This window comes from Stomoxys calcitrans, chromosome 3 (assembly GCF_963082655.1).
Source record: "Stomoxys calcitrans chromosome 3, idStoCalc2.1, whole genome shotgun sequence".
Classification (NCBI taxonomy): Eukaryota; Metazoa; Arthropoda; class Insecta; order Diptera; family Muscidae; genus Stomoxys; species Stomoxys calcitrans.
In genome coordinates, this window is record NC_081554.1 from 114,703,870 (window position 1) to 114,724,840 (window position 20,971).

The following is a 20,971-nucleotide window of genomic DNA, read 5'->3' on the forward strand; positions in this document are numbered from 1 at the left end:
ACCTTGCACCATAGGATGGGGACATACCCATCGTTTATAACACATCGAAGTATTGACCTGAGACCCAACAAAATTATATATATATGTATATTATTGATCGTCTTGGCATTCCAAGCTCATTTAGCCATGTCGGTCGAAAGCCCACCAACTTTCGAAGGACTAAAGATAGGCGCTTGAAATTTTGCATAAATACTTTCTTTTGTAGATCGATTGGGATTTTAAATGGGACATTTCGCTCCAGGTTTCTATATAGCCGTCATATAAAACGATCTCAGATCATGACTTCTTGAGACTTTAGAATGCTCAATTCTTGTCCTATTTGGCTGAAACTTTGCATGTGTTGTTTTTCTTTGACTTTGTTTAGATACTCTTATATCGACTATATTGTTGCGGTAGCCACAGTTGCGCGTGGAGTGGCGACCCGTTTCAGGCTGTTATAGATGAGCAAGCTCGTTCCGGTCCATACGACCGATCGCCGCGGGAACATGATGGCCATTGCTTATTTAAAAACGCCTTGTCATTTCGAGTATCATAGACACTCAGTATTTAAGCAAGAGCAGTTGATGCCCGGCCTCACTAAGACTCTCCACTTGATACCGCTGATTGTCCGCGACAGCAATTACTGTTACTCAGTATGGAGCATTCCACTATCCACAACCTGTTGACGAGCCCGGTAGCTCCCAGCTAAGTTTCTCATGATAGCGAAGAACACCACACATATCGGTGCTCAAAGATCCAGCCCTTGTTGAGCTCATAGTTTTCTCGGCCATGAGTCAAATGTACAGTGTACATTCGAGTGTTAACGCATAAAACAATTTGGGGTATGATTTGATAGATGATTTATCGAAGTTTAAAGTAAAATAAATTTTGAAAAGAAATAGTAGGAGAAGGCAAATTACTTTTTTTAATAGTGGACATTCAAACCAATCTATTTTTAATGACAAAAAGCACAGCAGCCAAAACTTGCCTTCAAGTTTGTTAAAGCGTGGAAGACGAAGACGAAAAATAGTTTTCAATTTTTTTATTGTGGCAAAAGCGCCCAAGAGTATATTCAGAAAAAAAATCGCCGCGGACGAAAATAATTAAAACGAGAATTGTTTTGGGACGTCTGATTTCTTTTAGCATGTGTCAAAAAGTGCCGCAGACAAAAATATTTTCGAGCTACAATATTTTCTAAAAATTTTTTTTTTTGGACGTCAAACACCCAAAGAAATTAGTCTGCTAATATCAGCAAACAATGTCTGCTGATATTACATACAGCACCTTTGAATTTCTAAACAACAATTGAGGCATTTGCTGTATTTTAATAAAAAAATACAGATTTAGGCGTTAATTTTTTGTTTACTGTTATTTAAAATTTTTTCGACATTTTTTAGCTTTTTTACCGCAATTTAGTAGTATTGTATCGGTTGTATGTCCATTAAAACACGATGTAGTCATTTATCGGCAAGGGCTGCCGCCGCAGTGTACGTGTTCGTCTTTTTTGTCATGGGAGAGGCACATCCCAGAGTGCCTTCTCCGCACGCTTCTGGTCTGTGCCGGGATTGAAAGGAACACCGGGCCCTGGTTCTGTTCGGTTTGCCAGAACCGCCTCCATCATCAGTGTCGGTGAGGTGTATCCAGTGCATGGTGTGGCCTCACTTCACTACGGTGGTAATTCATACTGGATATGTTGCAAGTTGCTGTGCGAATATAGCCAGCAGTGGGTCACAATCGTCCTCGTCGTCGGACTATGTGACCCCCCGACTTCTCCCTTACTCCAATATACGCAACGTCAGCATACCAAATCAAATATTGCCAGGTCAGTGCCGAGAAGTGTATTACTTTTGCAACTAAACTGCAACCGTCTCCGTGCCGGAAGAACGTGTTGGTCGCAGCGATCCAGAAGACAAAGCTGACCAACACCTGCAGCTTGCGCAGTTGTCACGGATACAATGTTGCAAAAAATCTGAAGATATCCGCCAACAAATCTGCGGCCACATTGTTCACTACAAATACGAGTGAGGTGATTACTGAGCTAACTGTGTTGGTCGATGGAGAAATGATTCCGACCACCAAGTGTCCCAAAATACTTTGCGTCACATTTGACACCTCTTACACATTCTCCCCACATGCCACAGCAATTTGCGATAAAGTCAAAAGTAAAAACAAGGTTTTCAAGTCACTTGCTGGCAGTACTTGGGGTGCAGACAAGAAACCTTGTTGACCACGTACAAAGCAATTGGCCGGTCTGTGGTAAGTTATGCAGCGCCGGTGTGGTCTCGTCAGCTTTGTGACACGTAGTGGAATAATATTCAGATCTATCAGAATGTTGCCCTCCGAACTGCGACGGGCTGTCTCCTCAGTTCTAAGAAGTACATGTGCAAAACTTCGTGTGAATGTCTTTGTTCGTTCCAAATAGTTATCATGGCTTTAATTGCAATGTTTAAGAGTATATATATTTTATAGGGTATCAATATTTCTCAAATATAACGAGAATAATAATTCTCACCAAAAACATGCTGGAACATTGAAAAGCAGAATAGAATAGAACAGATGGAACACATAGAACAGGACCCGATAGAAGCAGAATATAAAGCTGAGAAAGAGCAGTATACTTACATGCTTACTTTAATTGAAATTAAACGTAGAATAGCATTCCAAGCGCCTCGATCTTCTGCGCTCATTCTCCCATCACTTAATCTTTCCATTGGGCTTTTGGCCGTCCCGGTTTGCATGTTCCACCCTGTTTGCCTTCAAAAGACTTCTTTGCTGGAGCTTCTTCATCCATTCTGACAATATGACTTTAGCCAACGCAGCCGTTGTATTTTGATACGTGTAACTATGCTATCGTCGTCGTACAGCTCATATAGCTCATGGTTCATACGACGCCTTTATTCTCTGTTAACGCAAACTTGGCCATATATTTTACGAAGAATTTTTCTCTCAAATACTCCAAGCACTGTCTCATCTGCTTTCACAAGTACCCATGCTTCAGAACCATATAACAACTCGGGTAGTATCAGTGCCTTGTATAGTGTAATCTTCGTCTGTCGAGAGGTGGCCTTGTTTCTAAACTGCTTACTTAGTCCAAAGTAGCATCTGTTTGCCAGTATTATTCTTCGCTTAATCTCAAAACTGGTGTCATTCGTTTCGGTTACGGCGGTGCCGAGGTAGATAAAATTGCTGACTATCTCCAAGTTGTGGTTCTCAACTTTCCCATTTTCTTGATCTGTTCGGTTGTGCAAGGGGTTTTGGGAGTTGAAACCATCCATTTCGTCTTATTTATATTACTGCCAGACCCATTTTCACTGACTCTCTTTAGATTCATTCAAAGGCTGCAGTTGCAAACGGCTAAAATCAGGAACTTTATTGGCAGAAGGTGCAATACTATCAAATATATATCAAAAGCAGCAGAAATACAAAATAATGGATTACTCGGAATCAGCAGCAAAACTCAGAGAAATTTGTTTAGGTAAGGTTAGATTGAAAAGAGGGTGCGGATGTTAATGTGCATTGTTAGGATACCGAAAGCTATACTGGCCATACTTCCTTTCAGTATGCGCTTTTGGTTGTTTTTGAGTATAAAACACGTCTTTTAACAGGTTGACAATGAGACCGGTAAAAGAATCAAAGCATTTAGAATGGACAATGGATCCGAGTTCTGCAATGCCAAAATGAAGAGCATCATGGTGCAAAATGGGATTCAACATCAGACCACGATGGTGTACACACCGCAACAAAATGGTAAGTAAGGGAGAATGAATCGTTCCACCAGATGCCTTCTTATTGAATCGAAACTACCAAAAACTCTCTGGTCTGAGGCTGTAAATACTGCAGTTTATTTCATAAGCTGAACTCCATGTATGCGTCAAAATCTCCCTAGTCCTTATGAAATATGGTATGGGAGAAAACCAAATTTGAAGAATTTGAAAGTGTTTGTATGTAAGGCCGTTGTTCATATCCCAAAGTAGATACATGAGAAGTTGGATCCAAAGGCAAAGAAGTGATTATCATTGGCTAATTACAACATCAGAATTCGTATAGATTGTTTGATCCTTAAGCTGGAAATGTTTCATTGAGCAGGGAAGCACAATTTCGAGAATCCGTATTCTTAGATGATCTAAACAGGGAAAGTGATGTTGCATTTTACAAAATTGATTTCGGATGCGATTCAGTGGGGGAAGAAGATCCTATCATTCAAGAAGTGGATGGTTAAGAGAATGGAGAAGTTTTCTGAAGAAGAGTTTGAGGAATGTGTGTATAACCGTTCACCTGATGACTGTGGAACCGCATCTCCGAAATTAAGAAGATAATCAAGAATTATGAAGCCTAATCCAAAGTATGCGCAAGTAAGTCACATTGAATGCTCTGAGGAACCCACAAATATGAAAGAAGTTTTAAAATGTGTTGATAGAGAACATTGGAAAAAAGGTATATCAGACGAACTAAATGCACTTGTTGAAAATGGAATTTCGGAAATGGTGGATTTACCACCATGAAAGAATGCAATTGGCAGGAAGTGGACATTCAAAATAAAACGAAATTCTAACGGTAAAATCGAGCGTTACAAAACCAGACTTGTGGGAAAAAATATTCACAAAAGCATGAAATTGATTATAGCGAAACTTTTTCACCAGTAGTGAGAAATTCATCCATTCGACTTCTTCTCAGCTTGGTCTTTTGTCATGTCCTGGACATAGATCAAATGGATATTGTGACAGCGTTTCTTCAGAGCGAACTAGAAGAAGAAATGTACGTGAAAATCCCAGAAGGCTGCAAAGCAGATACGCGTAAGGTATATAGCTTAAAGAAATCCATATATGGTTTAAACTAGGCGAGTAAAGTTTGGAATAGAAAGATAAAACTCTGAAGAAAATTGGTCTCACACAATCCAAAACAGCGCCTTGCATATATTTCAAAACCCAAAACGGAGAGAAGACATACGTGGCAATTTACGTCGATGACATTTTGATATTTTCAAATAACCAAAGGAGTAAAGAGTATATAAAAGAAAGACTCTCAAAATGTTTTAAGATGAAGGACCTAGGTCCAGCCCACCTTATTTTTAGAATGAAGTTAACACGAGATGGGGAGAATGGAAAGCTATGGTTGAATCACAAATCATATATTGCATGATTCAATGCAACCCAATTTTGGCTCCAATTGACATTAACCAGACAATTACCAAGAATATGTGTCCTACCACAGAAGATGAAATAAACGAAATGAAAACCATACGGTATCAAGAAGCAGTCTGAAGCATAATGCATGCAGCGCAGGTGCCAAGGCCAGATATTGCATATGCACGATTTAATAAAAATTATGGCAAAGCACATTGGCAAGCTGTAACGAAAATTTTCCGCTACCTTAAGGGAACGAGCATTATGCAATGCAATTCAGTAAAGATGGATCTAGTCAAATGGATATTTTAACTGATGCTGATTGGGCTGGTGATATGGACGACAGAAAGTCAACTACTGGTTACCTTTTTAAATTTCAAAGTGGGCCAATATCTTGGAAGCGGAGAAGCAACAAACTACAGCACTTTCTACCACCGAATCTGAATATGTGGCACTATCAACTTCAGCACAATAAGTTATGTGGCTTAAATCCTTGCAATCCACTCCCTTGAAATCAAAAGCCATAATAAGAGTGCTATTTGTTTATCACATAATAATACATATCATGCTCACTCAAAGCACATCGAATTTTCTCACTACTTCGTTAGAGAATTACTTGAAGAAGACCAATTAAGTGAAAATGGGTCTGGCAGTAATATAAATAAGACGAAATGGATGGTTTCAACTCCCAAAACCCCTTGCACAACCGAGCAGATAAAGAAAATGGAGAAAGTTGGGAACCACATCTTTGAGACAGTCAGCAACTTTATCTACCTCGGCACCGCCGTAACCGAAACGAATGACACCAGTTTTGAGATTAAGCGAAGAATAATACTGGCAAACAGATGCTACTTTGGACTAGGTAAGCAGTTTAGAAACAAGGCCACCTCTCGACAGACGAAGATTACACTATACAAGACACTGATACTACCCGTGCTGTTATATGGTTCTGAAGCATGGGTACTTGTGAAAGCAGATGAGACAGTGATTGGAGTATTTGGGAGAAAGATTCTTCGAAAAATATATGGACCAGTTTGCGTTAACCACGAGCTGTATGACGACGATAGCATAGTTACACGCATGAAAATACAACAGCTTCGTTGGCTAGGTCATGTTGTCAGAATGGATGAAGAAGCTCCAGCAAAGAAGTCTTTTGAAGACAAACACGGTGGTACACGCAAACCGGGAAGACCAAAAGCCCGATGCAAAGATCAAGTGGTGGGAGACACCTCGAAACTTGGTGTCAGAGATTTAAGAATGAGCGCAGAAGATCGAGGCGCTTGGAACGCTATTCTACGCAATCCCATGGCAGCCGGTTGTACGTACCGGATTGACCCGATGGAATCTTCATCGGCAAGGGCTGCCGCCTCAGTGTACGTGTTCGTCTTTTTTCGTCATGGGAGAGGCACATCCCGGAGTGCCTTCTCCGTATGCTTTTGGTCCGTGCCGGGATTGAAAAGAACCCCGGACCCTGGTTCTGTTCCGTTTGCCAGAACCGCCTTCATCATCGGTCAGTGTCGGTGAGGTGTAACAGGTGCTTGGAGTGGGTACATTTCCGTTCTCGCTCTGGCCTAACTTCGCTACGGGAGTATAGTCATACTGGCTATGTCGCTAGGTGCTGTGCGAACACAGCCAGCAGTGGGTCACAAGCGTCGCCGTCGTCGCCTTCGGCGTCCTCGTCGTCGGACTATGTGACCCCCCCGACCTCTCCCGTACGGCAATTTATGCAAAGACAGCACCCTAGCCCTACTATTGCCAGGCCAGTGTCGGGAAATGTATCGTTCCTGCAGTTAAACTGCAATGGACTGCGAGGCAAGATTGATGAGATTGTGGATTTTATGAGTCGGAAGAGCATATCGGTCGCAGCGATCCAGGAGACAAAGCTGACTAACTCCTGCAGCTTGCACAGTTGTCACGGCTACAATGTGCTACGTAAGGATCGCTCAAGGAATGGAGGTGGGGGATTTGCCTTCGTTATACACCATTCCGTGCAGTATAGACCTATCTCGCCTGCGCTTGACGCTAGTGACCCATACATGGAATGTATGGGGGTAGCAGTCAAGTCTGGTACTGCCGAGATAGAGATATACAACGTGTATATACCGCCGGTTGGCAGCTGTGTCCCGATTAATGGCCAGGCCTACAGCCCCGACATAAGTGGGTTGCTATCTGGCCATAGTCGTCTGGTTCTGGGGGATTTCAATGCACATCACTCGTCATGGCATTCTCCCCTAGGCAACGACCAGCGTGGCATAGCTTTGGCAGAGCAGATAGATAGCTCCACGTTTTGCACGGTGAATGAGGATGCCCCCACTAGGATTACGAGGAGGTGCAGCAGCTCGCCAGACATCTCAATCGCATCCCCTGATCTCCTGAGTGACGTATCCTGGCAAGCCGTCATCTCTTTGGGGTCAGACCACCTCCCCATAATCCTCACCATCGACCGACCACCCGACTTCATAACCTCTGAGCGCCGAACGTTCATCAACTACAAGAAGGCCAATTGGACTGGCTTCAGAGAGTATACCAATCGCCGCTTCAATGAACTGCCACCCCCCTCTGATGTGCTTGTGGCCGAGAGGAAATTCCGAGACATCATCAACGCAGCAGCCGCTCGCTTTATACCAGCCGGTCGAATACCGCAAGTGCGACCCAATTTCCCGGCGCAAGCAGTGGTACTCGCAGACGAGGGTGATGGGATTCGTGCTATGGACCCCGCTAACCCCAGAATCAGCGAGCTGAATCTGGAAATAAACAGGGTAGTCAACGAACATAAGCGGAATTTGTGGCTGGAACACTTGGAGCAATGTAAGTTAGGCACCGGTGCAGGCAAATTGTGGGCCACTGTTAAGTCTCTCTCGAACCCCGGTAGACGGGACGACAGGACCTCAGTCACTTTTGGCGAGTTAACCGTGACTGATCCGAAGAGATGCGCCAGGTTGTTCAACCGTCAATTTATCGTGCATCCCGAGAGAGACAGGGCAAGGAGGAGAGCCATTCGCCGTATTCGTGGTCTCCGAGCCGATGAACAGCCATCACAATTTACCGTGGGCGAAGTTACGAATGTCATCCGTGGCGCCAAATCTTCCAAGGCGTTGGGCCCCGACGGAATCTCTACATTGATGCTGAAGAATCTGGATTTACCTGGAGTTGAGTACCTTACCACTGTCCTTAACCTGTCATTGAACACTCTTATAGTTCCCGATGTCTGGAAAATGGGCAGAGTGATCCCGCTACTGAAGCCTGGTAAAGACCCGAGTTTGGGGGAGTCGTACAGACCGATCTCCCTTCTCTCACCAGTGGCTAAGACGCTTGAGGCATTACTCCTCCCGAGCCTCGTAGGAGAATTTCCATTCGCCGAGCATCAACACGGATTTCGGAGACTGCACAGCACAACAACAGCTTTGCATGCCATCACCACACACATTTGCCGTGGCTTCAATCAACCCAGGCCATGTGATAGGACGGTCCTCGTGGCATTGGACCTATCGAAGGCATTCGACACGGTCAGCCATGCCAAATTATTTGAGGACATCGCCAACACGTCCCTCCAGCCAGGCCTTAAACGTTGGGTCGCGAATTATCTGTGTGGCCGCCAGTCATTTGTGGAATTTAGGGATAAGAAGTCAAAACACCGTAGAGTGAAACAGGGAGTTCCCCAAGGCGGGGTGATATCTCCGGCTCTGTTTAACCTCTACCTATCCTCCATCCCACCTCCTCCAGACGGCATAGAGATCGTATCATATGCGGACGACTGTACGATCTTGGCATCAGGCCCCCCACCCATTGATGACATCTGCGATAGGTTGAACGTCTACCTCAACGAGCTTGCCTCATATTTCGCTGCAAGAAATCTGAAGATATCCGCCACCAAATCTTCAGCCACACTGTTCACTACAAATACGCGTGAGGTGAATTCTGAGCTGACTGTGATGGTCGATGGAGAATTGATTCCGACCATCAAGTGTCCCAAAATACTTGGCGTCACATTTGACAGCTCCTACACTTTCTCCCCACATGCCACAGCAATCTGCAATAAAGTCAAAAGTAGAAACAAGGTCCTCAAGTCACTCGCTGGCAGCACTTGGGGTGCAGACAAAGAAACCTTGTTGACCACGTACAAAGCAATTGGCCGGTCTGTGGTAAGTTATGCAGCGCCAGTGTGGTCACGTCAGCTTTGTGACACGCAGTGGAATAATATTCAGATCTGTCAGAATGCAGCCCTCCGAACTGCGACGGGCTGCCTCCTTAGTTCTCATGTGGACCACCTCCACCAGGAGACAAAGATCCTACCAGTGCGAAGACATAACTACATGCTGTCTAAGCAATACCTTTTGGGCTGTTATCGCAGAAATCATCCAAATCATCATCTTGTGGATAGATACCTACCGCCCAGAAGCCTTAAGGTAGATCTACATGATCTAGAGCGTGAGGTCCAGCGCTACAAGAGAGAACCTCTAGATCAAGCGGCATATCAAGCGGATCTGAACAACATTCATGCAGACACGGTAGCAGACGCGTTAACTGGCTACCGGGTGAATGTAGTCCTTGGAGAACGACCGCCACCCATTGCACCCGAAGAAATCGACCTCCCCCGGCAAACCAGAGTGATTCTGGCTCAATTACGTTCCGGCAGATGCAGCCGCCTCAATTCCCACAGAGCTAGGATTGATGCCGACGTGCAAGATGTATGTCCCGACTGTAACCAGGGACCGCACGATACACGTCACCTGTTTAACTGCCCGGCCAGACCCACTCGACTCAGACCCAGATCCCTGTGGACGCACCCCATCTTAGTCGCGGAGTTCCTGGGTCTTGACACTCAACAGAATCAAGCAGACGAAAGATAGTACACAATAAACTGCTACAACAACAACAACAACAACGTTCGGCTAGTGGAACAAATATTCTGTTATAGCCAGTTAAAGTCAAAAGTTAAAGTAAGACCAAATTCAAATTATATTCGTTTGGTTCTTTTTGAATATAAATCGCGTCTTTTAACAAGTATGGTGAGATAAATCTCCCTTAGGCTTTACCAAACCACTGGTGGACGCGTTTTGATTATTGGTTAGTTAATCATTTTTAACATCATCGTGGATCATATCCGCCCATCTGACCGGCCTACCGTTCTCATCACACTGTTTGTTTTTATGTAGTTAAGATCATTGCAAAACGATTATGTGAAGTCCTCTTAAGTACTAAATTTTAGTGCAATGTCAATGAAGGCCACCGTAGCGCAGAGGTTCGCGTGTCCTCCTATGACGCTGTACGCCTGGGTTCGAATCCTGACAAGAACATCAGAAAAAATGTGTGTGGCAGTGGGTCACAAACGTCGTCGTTATCGCCTTCTGCGTCCTTGTCGTCGGACCGATTGGGTCGGCTTCAGAGAGTACTCGAATTGCAGCCTAAGTGAACTGACACCCCCCTCGATTGTGCTAGTTGCGGAGAGGAAATTCCGAGAGCTCGCTTCATTCCAGTCGGTCGAATAACCCAAGTGCGGCCCAATTTCCCGTCGCAGGCAGTGCGTGATGGGATTCGTCACACGGACCCCACTAACCCCAGAATCAGCGAGCTAAATCTGGAAATAAACATGGTAGTCAACGAACAACGCAATTTTGGTTCGTCACTCGGACCCCACTAACCCCAGAATCAGCGAGCTAAATCTGGAAATAAACATGGTAGTCAACGAACAACGCAATTTGTGGTTGGAACACTTGAGCAATGTAACTTAGGTACCGGTTTAGGCAAGTTGTGGTCTGCTGTTAAGTCTCTCTCGAACCCCGGTACACGGGACGACAGGAACTCAGTCACTTTTGGCGACTTAACCATGACTAATCCGAAGAGGTGCGCCAGGTTGTTCAACCGTCAATTTATTGTGCATCCCAAGAGTGACAGGGCTAGGAGGAGAGCTATTTGTCGTATCCGTGGTCTCCGAGCCGAAGAACAGCCATCACAATTTACGGTGAACGAAGTTACGAATGTAATCCAAGACGTTGGGCCCCGATGGAATCTCTACACTGATGCTGAAGAATCTGAATAAAGCTGGAGTCGAGTACCTTACGACTGTCCTTAACCTGCCATTGAACACTATTTTGGTAACCGATAGCTGGTAGATGTATAGAGTGATCTCGCTACTGAAGCCTGGAAAGAATCCGAGTAAGGAGAAGTCGTACAGACACCGATCTCTCTACTCTCACCAGTAGCAAAGACGCTTGTGGGACTAAACCTCCCGAGCCTCGTTGGAGAATTTCCATCCACCGAGCATCAGCATGGATTTTGAAGACTGCATAGCACAACTACTGCTTTGCATGCCACCACCGCACACATTTTCAGTGGCTTCAATCAGCTTAGGCCATGTGATAGGACGGTCCTCGTGGCACTAGACCTATCGAAGGCATTCGACACGGTCAGCCATGCCAAACTATTTGAGGACATCACCAACACGTCCCTCCAGCCAGGCCTGAAACGCTGTGTTGTCGCCAGTCATTTGTATTTAGGGACAAGAATTCGTTACACCGTAGAGAGAAACAGGCGGGGTGATATCTCCGGCACTGTTAAACCTCACCCCCACCAAACGGCATAGAGATCGTATCATATGCGGACGATTGTACAATCATGGCTTCAGGCCCCCAACTCATTGATGACATCTGCTATATGTTAAACATCTGCCTCAACGAACTTGCCTCTTATATCGCTGCAAGAAATCTGAAGATATCTGCCACCAAATCTTCAGCCACATTGTCCACTACATACAAGCATGAGGTGCGTAGGAAACAGAAAGTGATGGTCGACGGAGTTACAATTCCGACCATCAAGTGTCTCAAAATACTTGGCGTCACATTTGACAGCTCTTACACAATCTCCCCACATGGCACAGCAATTTCCCTTCAATGCCAATGTCGAATAGTACCCAAAAGAGAGCGACAGAAGATTGACATTTTAAATTAACATTATAAACACCGTTTTTACTACAAATAATGGATTTTGCATTTAATTTTCCAACATATTTTATTGCCCAATCGACAGCTGCAAATTCTGCGGCAAATATTCCAGAAAAGGTAGCAAACCCTGTTTAAGAATCATGTGGTGGTAGTGCGAATGTTGTTGAATTACGGCAAAGCATCTCACTTCGTTTTGGAAAGATCCGTCAGTGAAGAGAATTAGGTCGGGAGAGTCAGTGGCAAATCTCTCGACAACTAGTCGCTTAAGGAAGTCAACACTAATGTTCGATTTATCATAGACCGCCAGCTCTTATCGATGTCGATTATATTCATAGCATTGTCAGCACACGAAGGTTTCTCATATAGATCAAAATGTTTGCCAAAATAATTCTTGCAGGCATTCACTTGAGTCTGCGCAGTTCCGGGCTGCAAGGCTAACAGAACGGTCATGCAAATTGGTCTCGACCACATTCATGCCACAAAGATTCAATCAGAATCGAAAACAGTTATTGAGTGACGTATTCAACTTTTTCACATTGAATATTTTGGTCCAGCCATTAACAGTAATGCAATTTTGAACCAGCCCATTACCTAATGATATACAGATCCCGATAGCTGTCTCGAATTGGGGTCTTTTCTACTTAGAACAAACATGAATTAAGATGATTGTTAATTTTACTCAACCGTTCTTAACCGAAAATAACATTTTAATTCGTACAATTAAACATATGTTCAACGCAAGCCTTATTTACCAATCACTTACCGTGATACGTAAAACATCGAATTTCTATGTCAAAAATAACACTGAGCTACACCAAAAATATTCAGCGGTTCTAATGTACCACTTCATATTATTTTAAAGTCCATGGAAAACGAAAATACGTCAAATTTTTCTGGGTCACTTCGTTAAGTGATGTTATTACGCTAAATGTAGAGAAAGACGCGTTTTCGTGGATTTTCGTAGAGGACTCACAACAATACCTTTCAAATAAGGTATATTTCTTTTAAATCGGCCAACAAATCGCCATGTTACAGTGGCTGAAATATGAAAAAAAAGTACTAAAAACACAAAATATCATTTTCTCAGTATCCATTCTGCTTAAAAGGTACCAAATGATATAAATGTATATTTAATTTGCAATTTGTAATTTGTTTATTTATATCCGCACAACAAGAATATAAATTCTTATAATTAAAGTACGGGTCATTTCTCCAACAATTGTACATAGTAAAGACTTAAAACTAAGAATCTATAGCTATACAATTCATCACAGATGTTGATACAAATTGGTAGATTTATTAAAAATACTATTACATATATATATGTATACACATACACACATATATAAATATATACATAAATATATGTGTGTATATGCATGCATACACATATACATACATAAAGAAACACACACATATGCATATATATACATACATGCACATACGCATATATACACATACATGCTGTTATGTCTCTATTGACAACACTGGTTCTAAGTTTTAACGAAGATATGTTTCTATGTTTTCTATGTTATTAACATGGCTATTTTTTAAAAAGCTTTATATACCACCATTTTTTTATGATATATCCAATCAGCGCTTAACAATACATTGCACAAGTCACTGTTTCTTTTTTACTTATTCCTTTTTTATATTGATAATAAATGTAATTTTATAATGTTTAAATGCGTGTATCAATTCTTCGAACATAACAAATTGGCGACGAGGATAAAAAAAAGATTAATCAACATTCAGAACCATCAAAAGAAAAGCATCAAGTCAACAATCATAAAAACAGTAAAATGTCTGCTGATATGGATAAACTTTTGCAAGCAATTACCAGCATGACCAATGCTCTGCAGGAACAACAATAGCAACAACAACAGCTTCAACAATCGAACATAACCAGCGTCAATGTCATTTCAAATTTTGATCAATTCGACCCTAAAACAGAATCATTCGATGTTTATAAAGAACGATTGGAAAATTATCTGCAATTGAAAGGGGTTTTCGGAAACAAAGAGATGTGTGCAAAATTATTGCTGCAGTATGTGGGTGCATCAAATTATTCAACACTAGCAACATTAGTCGCTCCAACACCGATCAACCAACTATCCTACGACAATATTATATTCCATTTGAAACAACATTTCTGTCCTAAAAAAAATATTCTTGTGCAACAACACAAGTTTTTAAATGAAATACAAAATGAAGATCAGAGTATTTCTGATTTTATTGCTGTTTTACAGGAAAAGGCGGCGATGTGTCATTTTGTGTGTAGTTGTAACAAATCAGTTTCGGATATATTTTGTCGAGCGCAGTTTATAAGAGGAATCCGAGATAATAGCATTCGTGAAAAATTGCTGCAAAAACCCGAAGACACATTTGTGCAAATTTGTGAAAAGGCGAAGGCGTTGGAGGCAGCGAAAATAAATAATAATGAAATTATGCAGAGTTCTTCAACAAGCGAGGTAAATAAAATAAAACAAAAACAATCCGCAACAAGTACCCGATACCAAAAAAGTAATCGATACGCATCATCGTCATCAACAGTTAATTATCGACAACTAGGTCTTGAAGGGATGTGCTTACGATGTGGGCGAAACAATCATCGATCAAATGAATGTAAAATAAACAAAAACAATCTAAAATGTTCTTTTTGTAACAAAACAGGTCATGTGAGACAAGTATGCATAAAATCGAAATTTAAACAAAATTCATCATATAATGCAATACAATCGTGTTCATCTGATGACGACTACTGTGAGGATGATGATAATTTTGGTATCCATCAAATAGTCGATATTTACAACAAATCAGAAATTCCACCACCAGAATTGCAAAAATTTTTCGCAACGGTTTCAATCGACGGGAGGAAGCAAGTTTTCGAAGTAGACTCTGGTGCCGGCTACACTCTCATACCAAAGAACGATTTTGAAAAACTCAAATTAAATTTAAAGCTTCAAAAAACCAAGATAGCATTTCGCGCTTATACGGGGGATGTGTTTATACCTCTGGGTGTAGTGGATGTTAATGTCCAATATAAAAACAGGAAGTCCAGAGAGAAAATGTTTGTTGTGGACGCTAGACACTCTGCGTTGCTTGGCCGTGTATGGATAAGGCATCTTAAAATTGATCTTAGAGAAGTAGACCAAGACTGTTTGAAGGTAAATACAGACAACAACGTATGTATAAACTCAATAAGTGAAATAACGCAAAAGTTCTCAAAAGTTTTCCAGCAGAAAGTGGGGTGTATTCCCAATTTAATATGTTCATTAAAATTGCAGGAAGGGGCAAAGCCAGCTTTTTTAAAGGAAAGGCAAGTTCCATTCGCTCTTCGTGAAAAAGTAGAGCAAGAACTCGACACATTAGAAAACGAGGGTATAATTTCAAAAGTTAACACCAGTAATTGGGGTTCGCCACTGGTTGTCATACCAAAACCTGATGGGAATGTGCGGTTATGTGTTGACTACAAGCTCTGCGTCAATCCCCAATTGGAGCCTGCTCACTATCCAATAAAGCGAATAGATGAAATATTCAACACATTGAAAAATTCCAAATATTTTTGTAAGCTGGATCTATATAAAGCGTATTTACATGTAGCAGTGGATGATGAAAGCAAAATAATTCAAACAATTTCTACACACAGAGGTACGTATCGAATGAATCGCTTGTCATTTGGTATAAAGACCGCTCCTAGCGAATTTAATCGTATAATAGACCAAATTCTACGAGGCCTTGAAGGTACCACATCTTATTTTGATGACATAATTGTGCACGGTCCAACCAAATCCCTGTGTGAGCAGCGACTTATTGAATGTTTGGAACGCCTGCAGACATATAATCTACACGTTAACAAGGACAAATGTGAGTACTTTAAAGAACAAATACAATACTTAGGATATGTAATAAGCCAGAATTCAATATCTAAATGCCCATCAAAAACAGAAGCCATGGCAAAACTTCCACGTCCCAAAAATGTAGACGAGGTGAGAAGATTTTTGGGAATGGTTACGTATTATTCGCGATTTATTCCGAATATGGCTACCATTACACATCCACTTAGAAGTCTACTGGAAAAAGGAAACAAATTTGTATGGTCAAAGCAAAGTGAAGAAGCTTTTATTAAGCTGAAGCAAGAAATTTTGCATGAGCGAGTTTTAGTACCATACGACCAGTCACTGCCATTGATCCTTATATGTGATGCAAGTCCCACAGGAGTTGCAGCAGTACTGTCACACATAGTAGATGGTTGTGAAAGACCAGTTGCGTTTATTTCCAGAGCTTTAACAAAAGCTGAACAAAATTATAGTCAACTCGACAGAGAAGCTCTGGCAATCATTTTTGCTGTTGACAAATTATTTATGTATTTACATGGTCGAGAATTTACACTTGTGACTGATAACCGTCCACTTTCGAGAATTTTTCACCAGCATGCTAAAACGCCAGCGATGACCTCACAAAGATTATTGCAATATGCTTCTTTTCTACAAGGATTCAATTACAAACTTGAGCATCGCAAAGCCGATCAAATAGCACATGTAGATTGTTTATCAAGAGCCCCTTTATCAGCGTCTTCAAAGTTTTTACATTTTCTTGATAAAGAAACAAAAGATATCCAAGATCAAACTATAAATGAAATTTCATCAATTTCAATAACGGCAACATCGGTTGCAAAAGAAACCCAGAACGACGATGAATTCAAAAAATTAAAGGAATCGCTATTGAATGGCGGAAATACAGATCCTGAGTATTCTATACAAGATGGCGTTTTATTTAAGGGAACTCGTGTTATGATTCCTGCTACATTACGCGATGCAGTGCTACGTGAATTACACCACACACATATTGGCGTTGTAAGAATGAAGCAGCTAGCCAGAAAGTATTGTTTTTGGAAGGAGATCGACTCTGACATTGAAACATTGGTAAAATCGTGCCCTGATTGTGCTATGATACGAAGATGCCCCCCAAAGGTGGAAACACACAAATGGGAGGACCCAATCGAAAATTTTCAAAGAGTGCATATTGACTACGCAGGTCCTTTCCAAAATCATTATTTTCTTGTGTTAGTTGACGCAAAATCGAAATGGCCTGAAATAAAGGTAATAAAACAAGCTCCAACTTCGGATATCACGATATCATTATTACAAAGCATATTTTCAACACATGGTCTTCCCCAAATTATGGTATCTGACAACGCTACAATTTTTCAAAGTGCCGTATTTAGAACTTTTTGCGAGAACAACGGTATTATCCAGAAATTTATTGCACCGGGGCATCCAGCTACTAATGGACTTGCGGAAAGACATATTCAAACCTTGAAAAGGAAGCTAAAAGCGATGCAAAACGAAAAGTTACCATTACGCCTCAAAGTGCAGGAAATAGTTACCAGATATAGAGCAACTCCGCTTTCAAATGGCAAAAGCCCTGCAAACTTATATCTAGGACGTGACTTACGTATAAAATTAGACTCAATTCGCCCAACAAAATTGAAGAAATCTGAAGTGGTCAACCCAAAAGTTCGAAAATTAGGCGTTGGAGAGAGGGTCCAAGTTCGTTGGTTTAGCAAAGGAGTCCCGACTTGGAAGTTCGGTACCGTTCTGCAAAAACTTGGGAATATTCACTACAGCATTAAACTTGACAATAATTATATTCTTAAAAGACATATTAATCAATTGTATAAGTCCATGGTTTATGATCAAAATCAACCCACTTTAGTTACAGGAAATCCACCACAGAAGGAACCTCAAATTGAAGAAGTCATAATCCAGCGGAATCAGACACAACCTCAAGCTCCCAGCGAATCGCAGCCTCCAGCCTCCGCCGAGCCACAGCTGCCAGAGACACCACTAAGTATTAGGCGATCGAACAGAGTAAGGAGACTTCCAGCACGTTTCCAAGACCACGTTCCCTATTAGTGTGGGAGATTGTTATGTCTCTATTGACAACACTGGTTCTAAGTTTTAACGAAGATATGTTTCTATGTTTTCTATGTTATTAACATGGCTATTTTTTAAAAAGCTTTATATACCACCATTTTTTTATGATATATCCAATCAGCGCTTAACAATACATTGCACAAGTCACTGTTTCTTTTTTACTTATTCCTTTTTTATATTGATAATAAATGTAATTTTATAATGTTTAAATGCGTGTATCAATTCTTCGAACATAACACATGCACATACGCATATATACACACATGTATATATATACATATACATACATGCACATATACATATGAGGAATTAAAAACGGAAAAAACTAACATTTGTGGCTTTGTAGACTTGAATTTAAAAGAAAATACAAAAATTAATTTTTTAATTAAAGATGAATTTATAGGTTGATCCAAAAAAAGAAATTAAGGTATGTATATAAGAATAAAATAAATAAATGAGCCTTAACATTCATCAACTTAATGTAGTAAAATGTTTCCAAAGTCTGGCTTTAAATGTTGCCGAGTTACTGAGTAATTGCAGATCGTTAGGAAGTGAGTTCCAGGGACGTACAGCGAATATGAACATATGCCATTCAGAAACAAGCCTCCGATGAATTTTGGGTATGATTTTTTTTACCTCTAATAGATCTGGCGAAATCAATGAATCCCTGCAAATATTGTGGTGCCTGCGTGTGGATGGTGAGTCGCGCCGTCTCAAGCCAAACACATAACGAGTAACGCTATTAAAAAAGGTTTTAAGCTTATGTCTACTTACCGAATTGCAATTAGCAAACACCACATAGCCGTGGAGAAGGCCGACTGAGTGGCCCAGAGAGCACGCAATTTTGAATATCCCTGACCAACGACAGAGTCGATATGATTACTCCAAATCAGAGTGCTATTAATAATCACACCCAAGTTCTTTGCATGAGGAACGATCTAGCGTCGTTAATAAATATACCGACATCACATGAAAAACGAGACAGCCTCTTTCTGATAACAACACACTTGGACTTTACAGGGTTGAGACACAGGCCATTGGCTTTCGCCCACGTGCTGACTCTTGACAGATCATGATTAAGCAGACGTATGTTTTCAGCAATCTCCCCGGACTGCCGATATATATCTGTGCATCGTCAGCGTACATATGTGCCTTACAATAGGACAATTGACTCGCCAAGTCGTTACTGTACAATGAAAAGGGCAGAGGACCCAGAACTGATCCCTGAGGAACGCCTTTTAAAACAAGAGAGTCGGCGATACAAAAGACTTATAACTGACGGACTGAGTGCGGTGTGACAGGTACGACAAAACTAGGAAAACGAAACTCCGACTGTCTTACATATAACAAAGAGTGACAAGTAAAATCCGGTACTATATTCGGTTTTCGCGTTGAAACTCCATATAAAAAACAAACTATTGGGTTGCCCAAAAAGTAATTGCGGATTTTTCATATAGTCGGCGTTGACAATTTTTTTTCGCAGCTTGTGACTCTGTAATTGCATTCTTTCTTCTGTCAGTTATCAGCTTGCTTTAGATGTTCCTTCTAAGTTTTATTAAAAATGCATTTACTTTCTTTTAAAAAATCCGCAATTACTTTTTGGGCAACCCAATATATTCGGTTTTCGCGTTGAAACTCCATACATATAAAATAAACTAACGGAAAAATTTTCCGAAATGTGTTCGTTTCGTCAAAACTTGTTTTTTCTTCTAGGGAAAATTTACATTTCGGGAGCACAATTGATGATGCATAAATAAGAAATTATTTTTTAAATATAAATATATTCATTTATATTCAAAAAATACCCCTTTCACAACAAGCAACTTAATAATGAGGTTTGTGAAAGAATGTGTTGTGCTTTTGGGTTTTCAATTACAACAAAAATATTTGGATAAAATTGGAAGATGCTGACAAAGACGTTTGGAAAGTTGGGCTCATTTAACTTATAACAGTGAAAATACTGAAAATTTGTTTTGTGTTCCATTATTTATTAATACGAATTGGTCGAAATTATAACAACATACATGCATTTCAGTACGACCTAAGCACTCATACACGTAAGCAGCTGATAAATTGTTTGATGCCATTTTAACTTTTATATGTAAATGCCACCATAGTGGCCAAAGAAACCAAAAAATAAAACCACCGAAAGAACGATTTTCGGAAATTTTTCCACAAAAAAGAACGTAGTACCAGCCTTAACAAAGAATCGCAATTGGTCTATATTCCTTGGAATTCTTAGTCAGTGGGATGACCTTGGCATGCTTCCACGCTAATGGAAAATAACTCGTACTCAAAATCCTATTGAAAACATAGGTTACATGAGGAATAATAAGGGGGAGCAAGAGTCTAACAAATCTAGGATCAATACCGACAGATCCGACAGCGTTAGACTTGACAGTCGCGACACACTCAAGGACATCGGTGGGACCAATACAGCTGAAGCCAAAACCATAGTCGTCATCGAGAGAGGGGGGAGATATTGGAGCCATAGAAACTGGGATCAACAAGGATCTGTGGGACATTAACAATGACATCATTAAGCCCGTTCATGTCCAAGATTGTTGAACATCTATTAGTATCTTTCCCAATTCCTATGTCTCGAATAACATTCCAAGTTCTCTTGGAGCCTATTGCAGAAGTAAAGCGTCTGTAATAATAATCTTTCTTGGCTATCCTAATCAACTTATTGACGTAGTCTCTTGCTGAGCGAAAGGCATCCTATAAATCAGGCGTCCTGAAACGTCTCCACCTGCGATGCAACATTATCCTCCCGTGAATAGCCGAACGAATATCCCGGGAAAACCACGGTTTCGTTCTGGAGGACACTTCTCTAGTCTTGAGGGGAACCGTAAGTTTCTGTAGGTCACGGATATTCCTCTGTAGAAAGTCAGTTTGTTCATCGATAGTTTCCATACGAAATATCAGATCCTAGTCGATAAGCACATCGCTCGAAAGCAAAAAATCATGGTCGAGACTGGCAAAATCT

At 41.1% G+C, this 20,971-nt stretch overlaps 1 protein-coding gene across 4 annotated transcripts; it reads left to right on the forward strand.

The window, feature by feature from the left end:
- The first annotated feature begins 13,511 nt into the window (after positions 1-13,511).
- On the forward strand, positions 13,512-18,192 carry LOC131995807 (uncharacterized protein K02A2.6-like). Of its 4 annotated transcripts, none has more exons than XM_059364931.1 (3): positions 13,512-15,694; positions 15,764-15,910; positions 17,762-18,192. In XM_059364931.1, the coding sequence occupies exons 1-3, from the start codon at positions 14,068-14,070 to the stop codon at positions 17,959-17,961; spliced, it is 1,974 nt and encodes a 657-aa protein (XP_059220914.1). In that variant the 5' UTR covers positions 13,512-14,067; the 3' UTR covers positions 17,962-18,192. The 4 variants fall into 4 exon arrangements, with proteins under 4 accessions (XP_059220914.1, XP_059220916.1, XP_059220913.1 ...); XM_059364933.1 differs by having other exon boundaries at positions 13,512-15,210; positions 15,331-15,910; XM_059364930.1 differs by having other exon boundaries at positions 13,512-15,910.
- Positions 18,193-20,971: the final 2,779 nt, after the last annotated feature.

What these genes read in the sequence shown, in the direction of transcription:
- LOC131995807 (XM_059364930.1), top strand. Translation starts at nt 14,068, where the DNA reads ATGTGTGCAAAATTATTGCTGCAGTATGTGGGTGCATCAAATTATTCA. An exon ending in ACACGTTAACAAGGACAAAT is followed by an intron (nt 15,911 to 17,761) that starts GTGAGTACTTTA and finishes AACCCACTTTAG; the next exon opens with TTACAGGAAATCCACCACAG.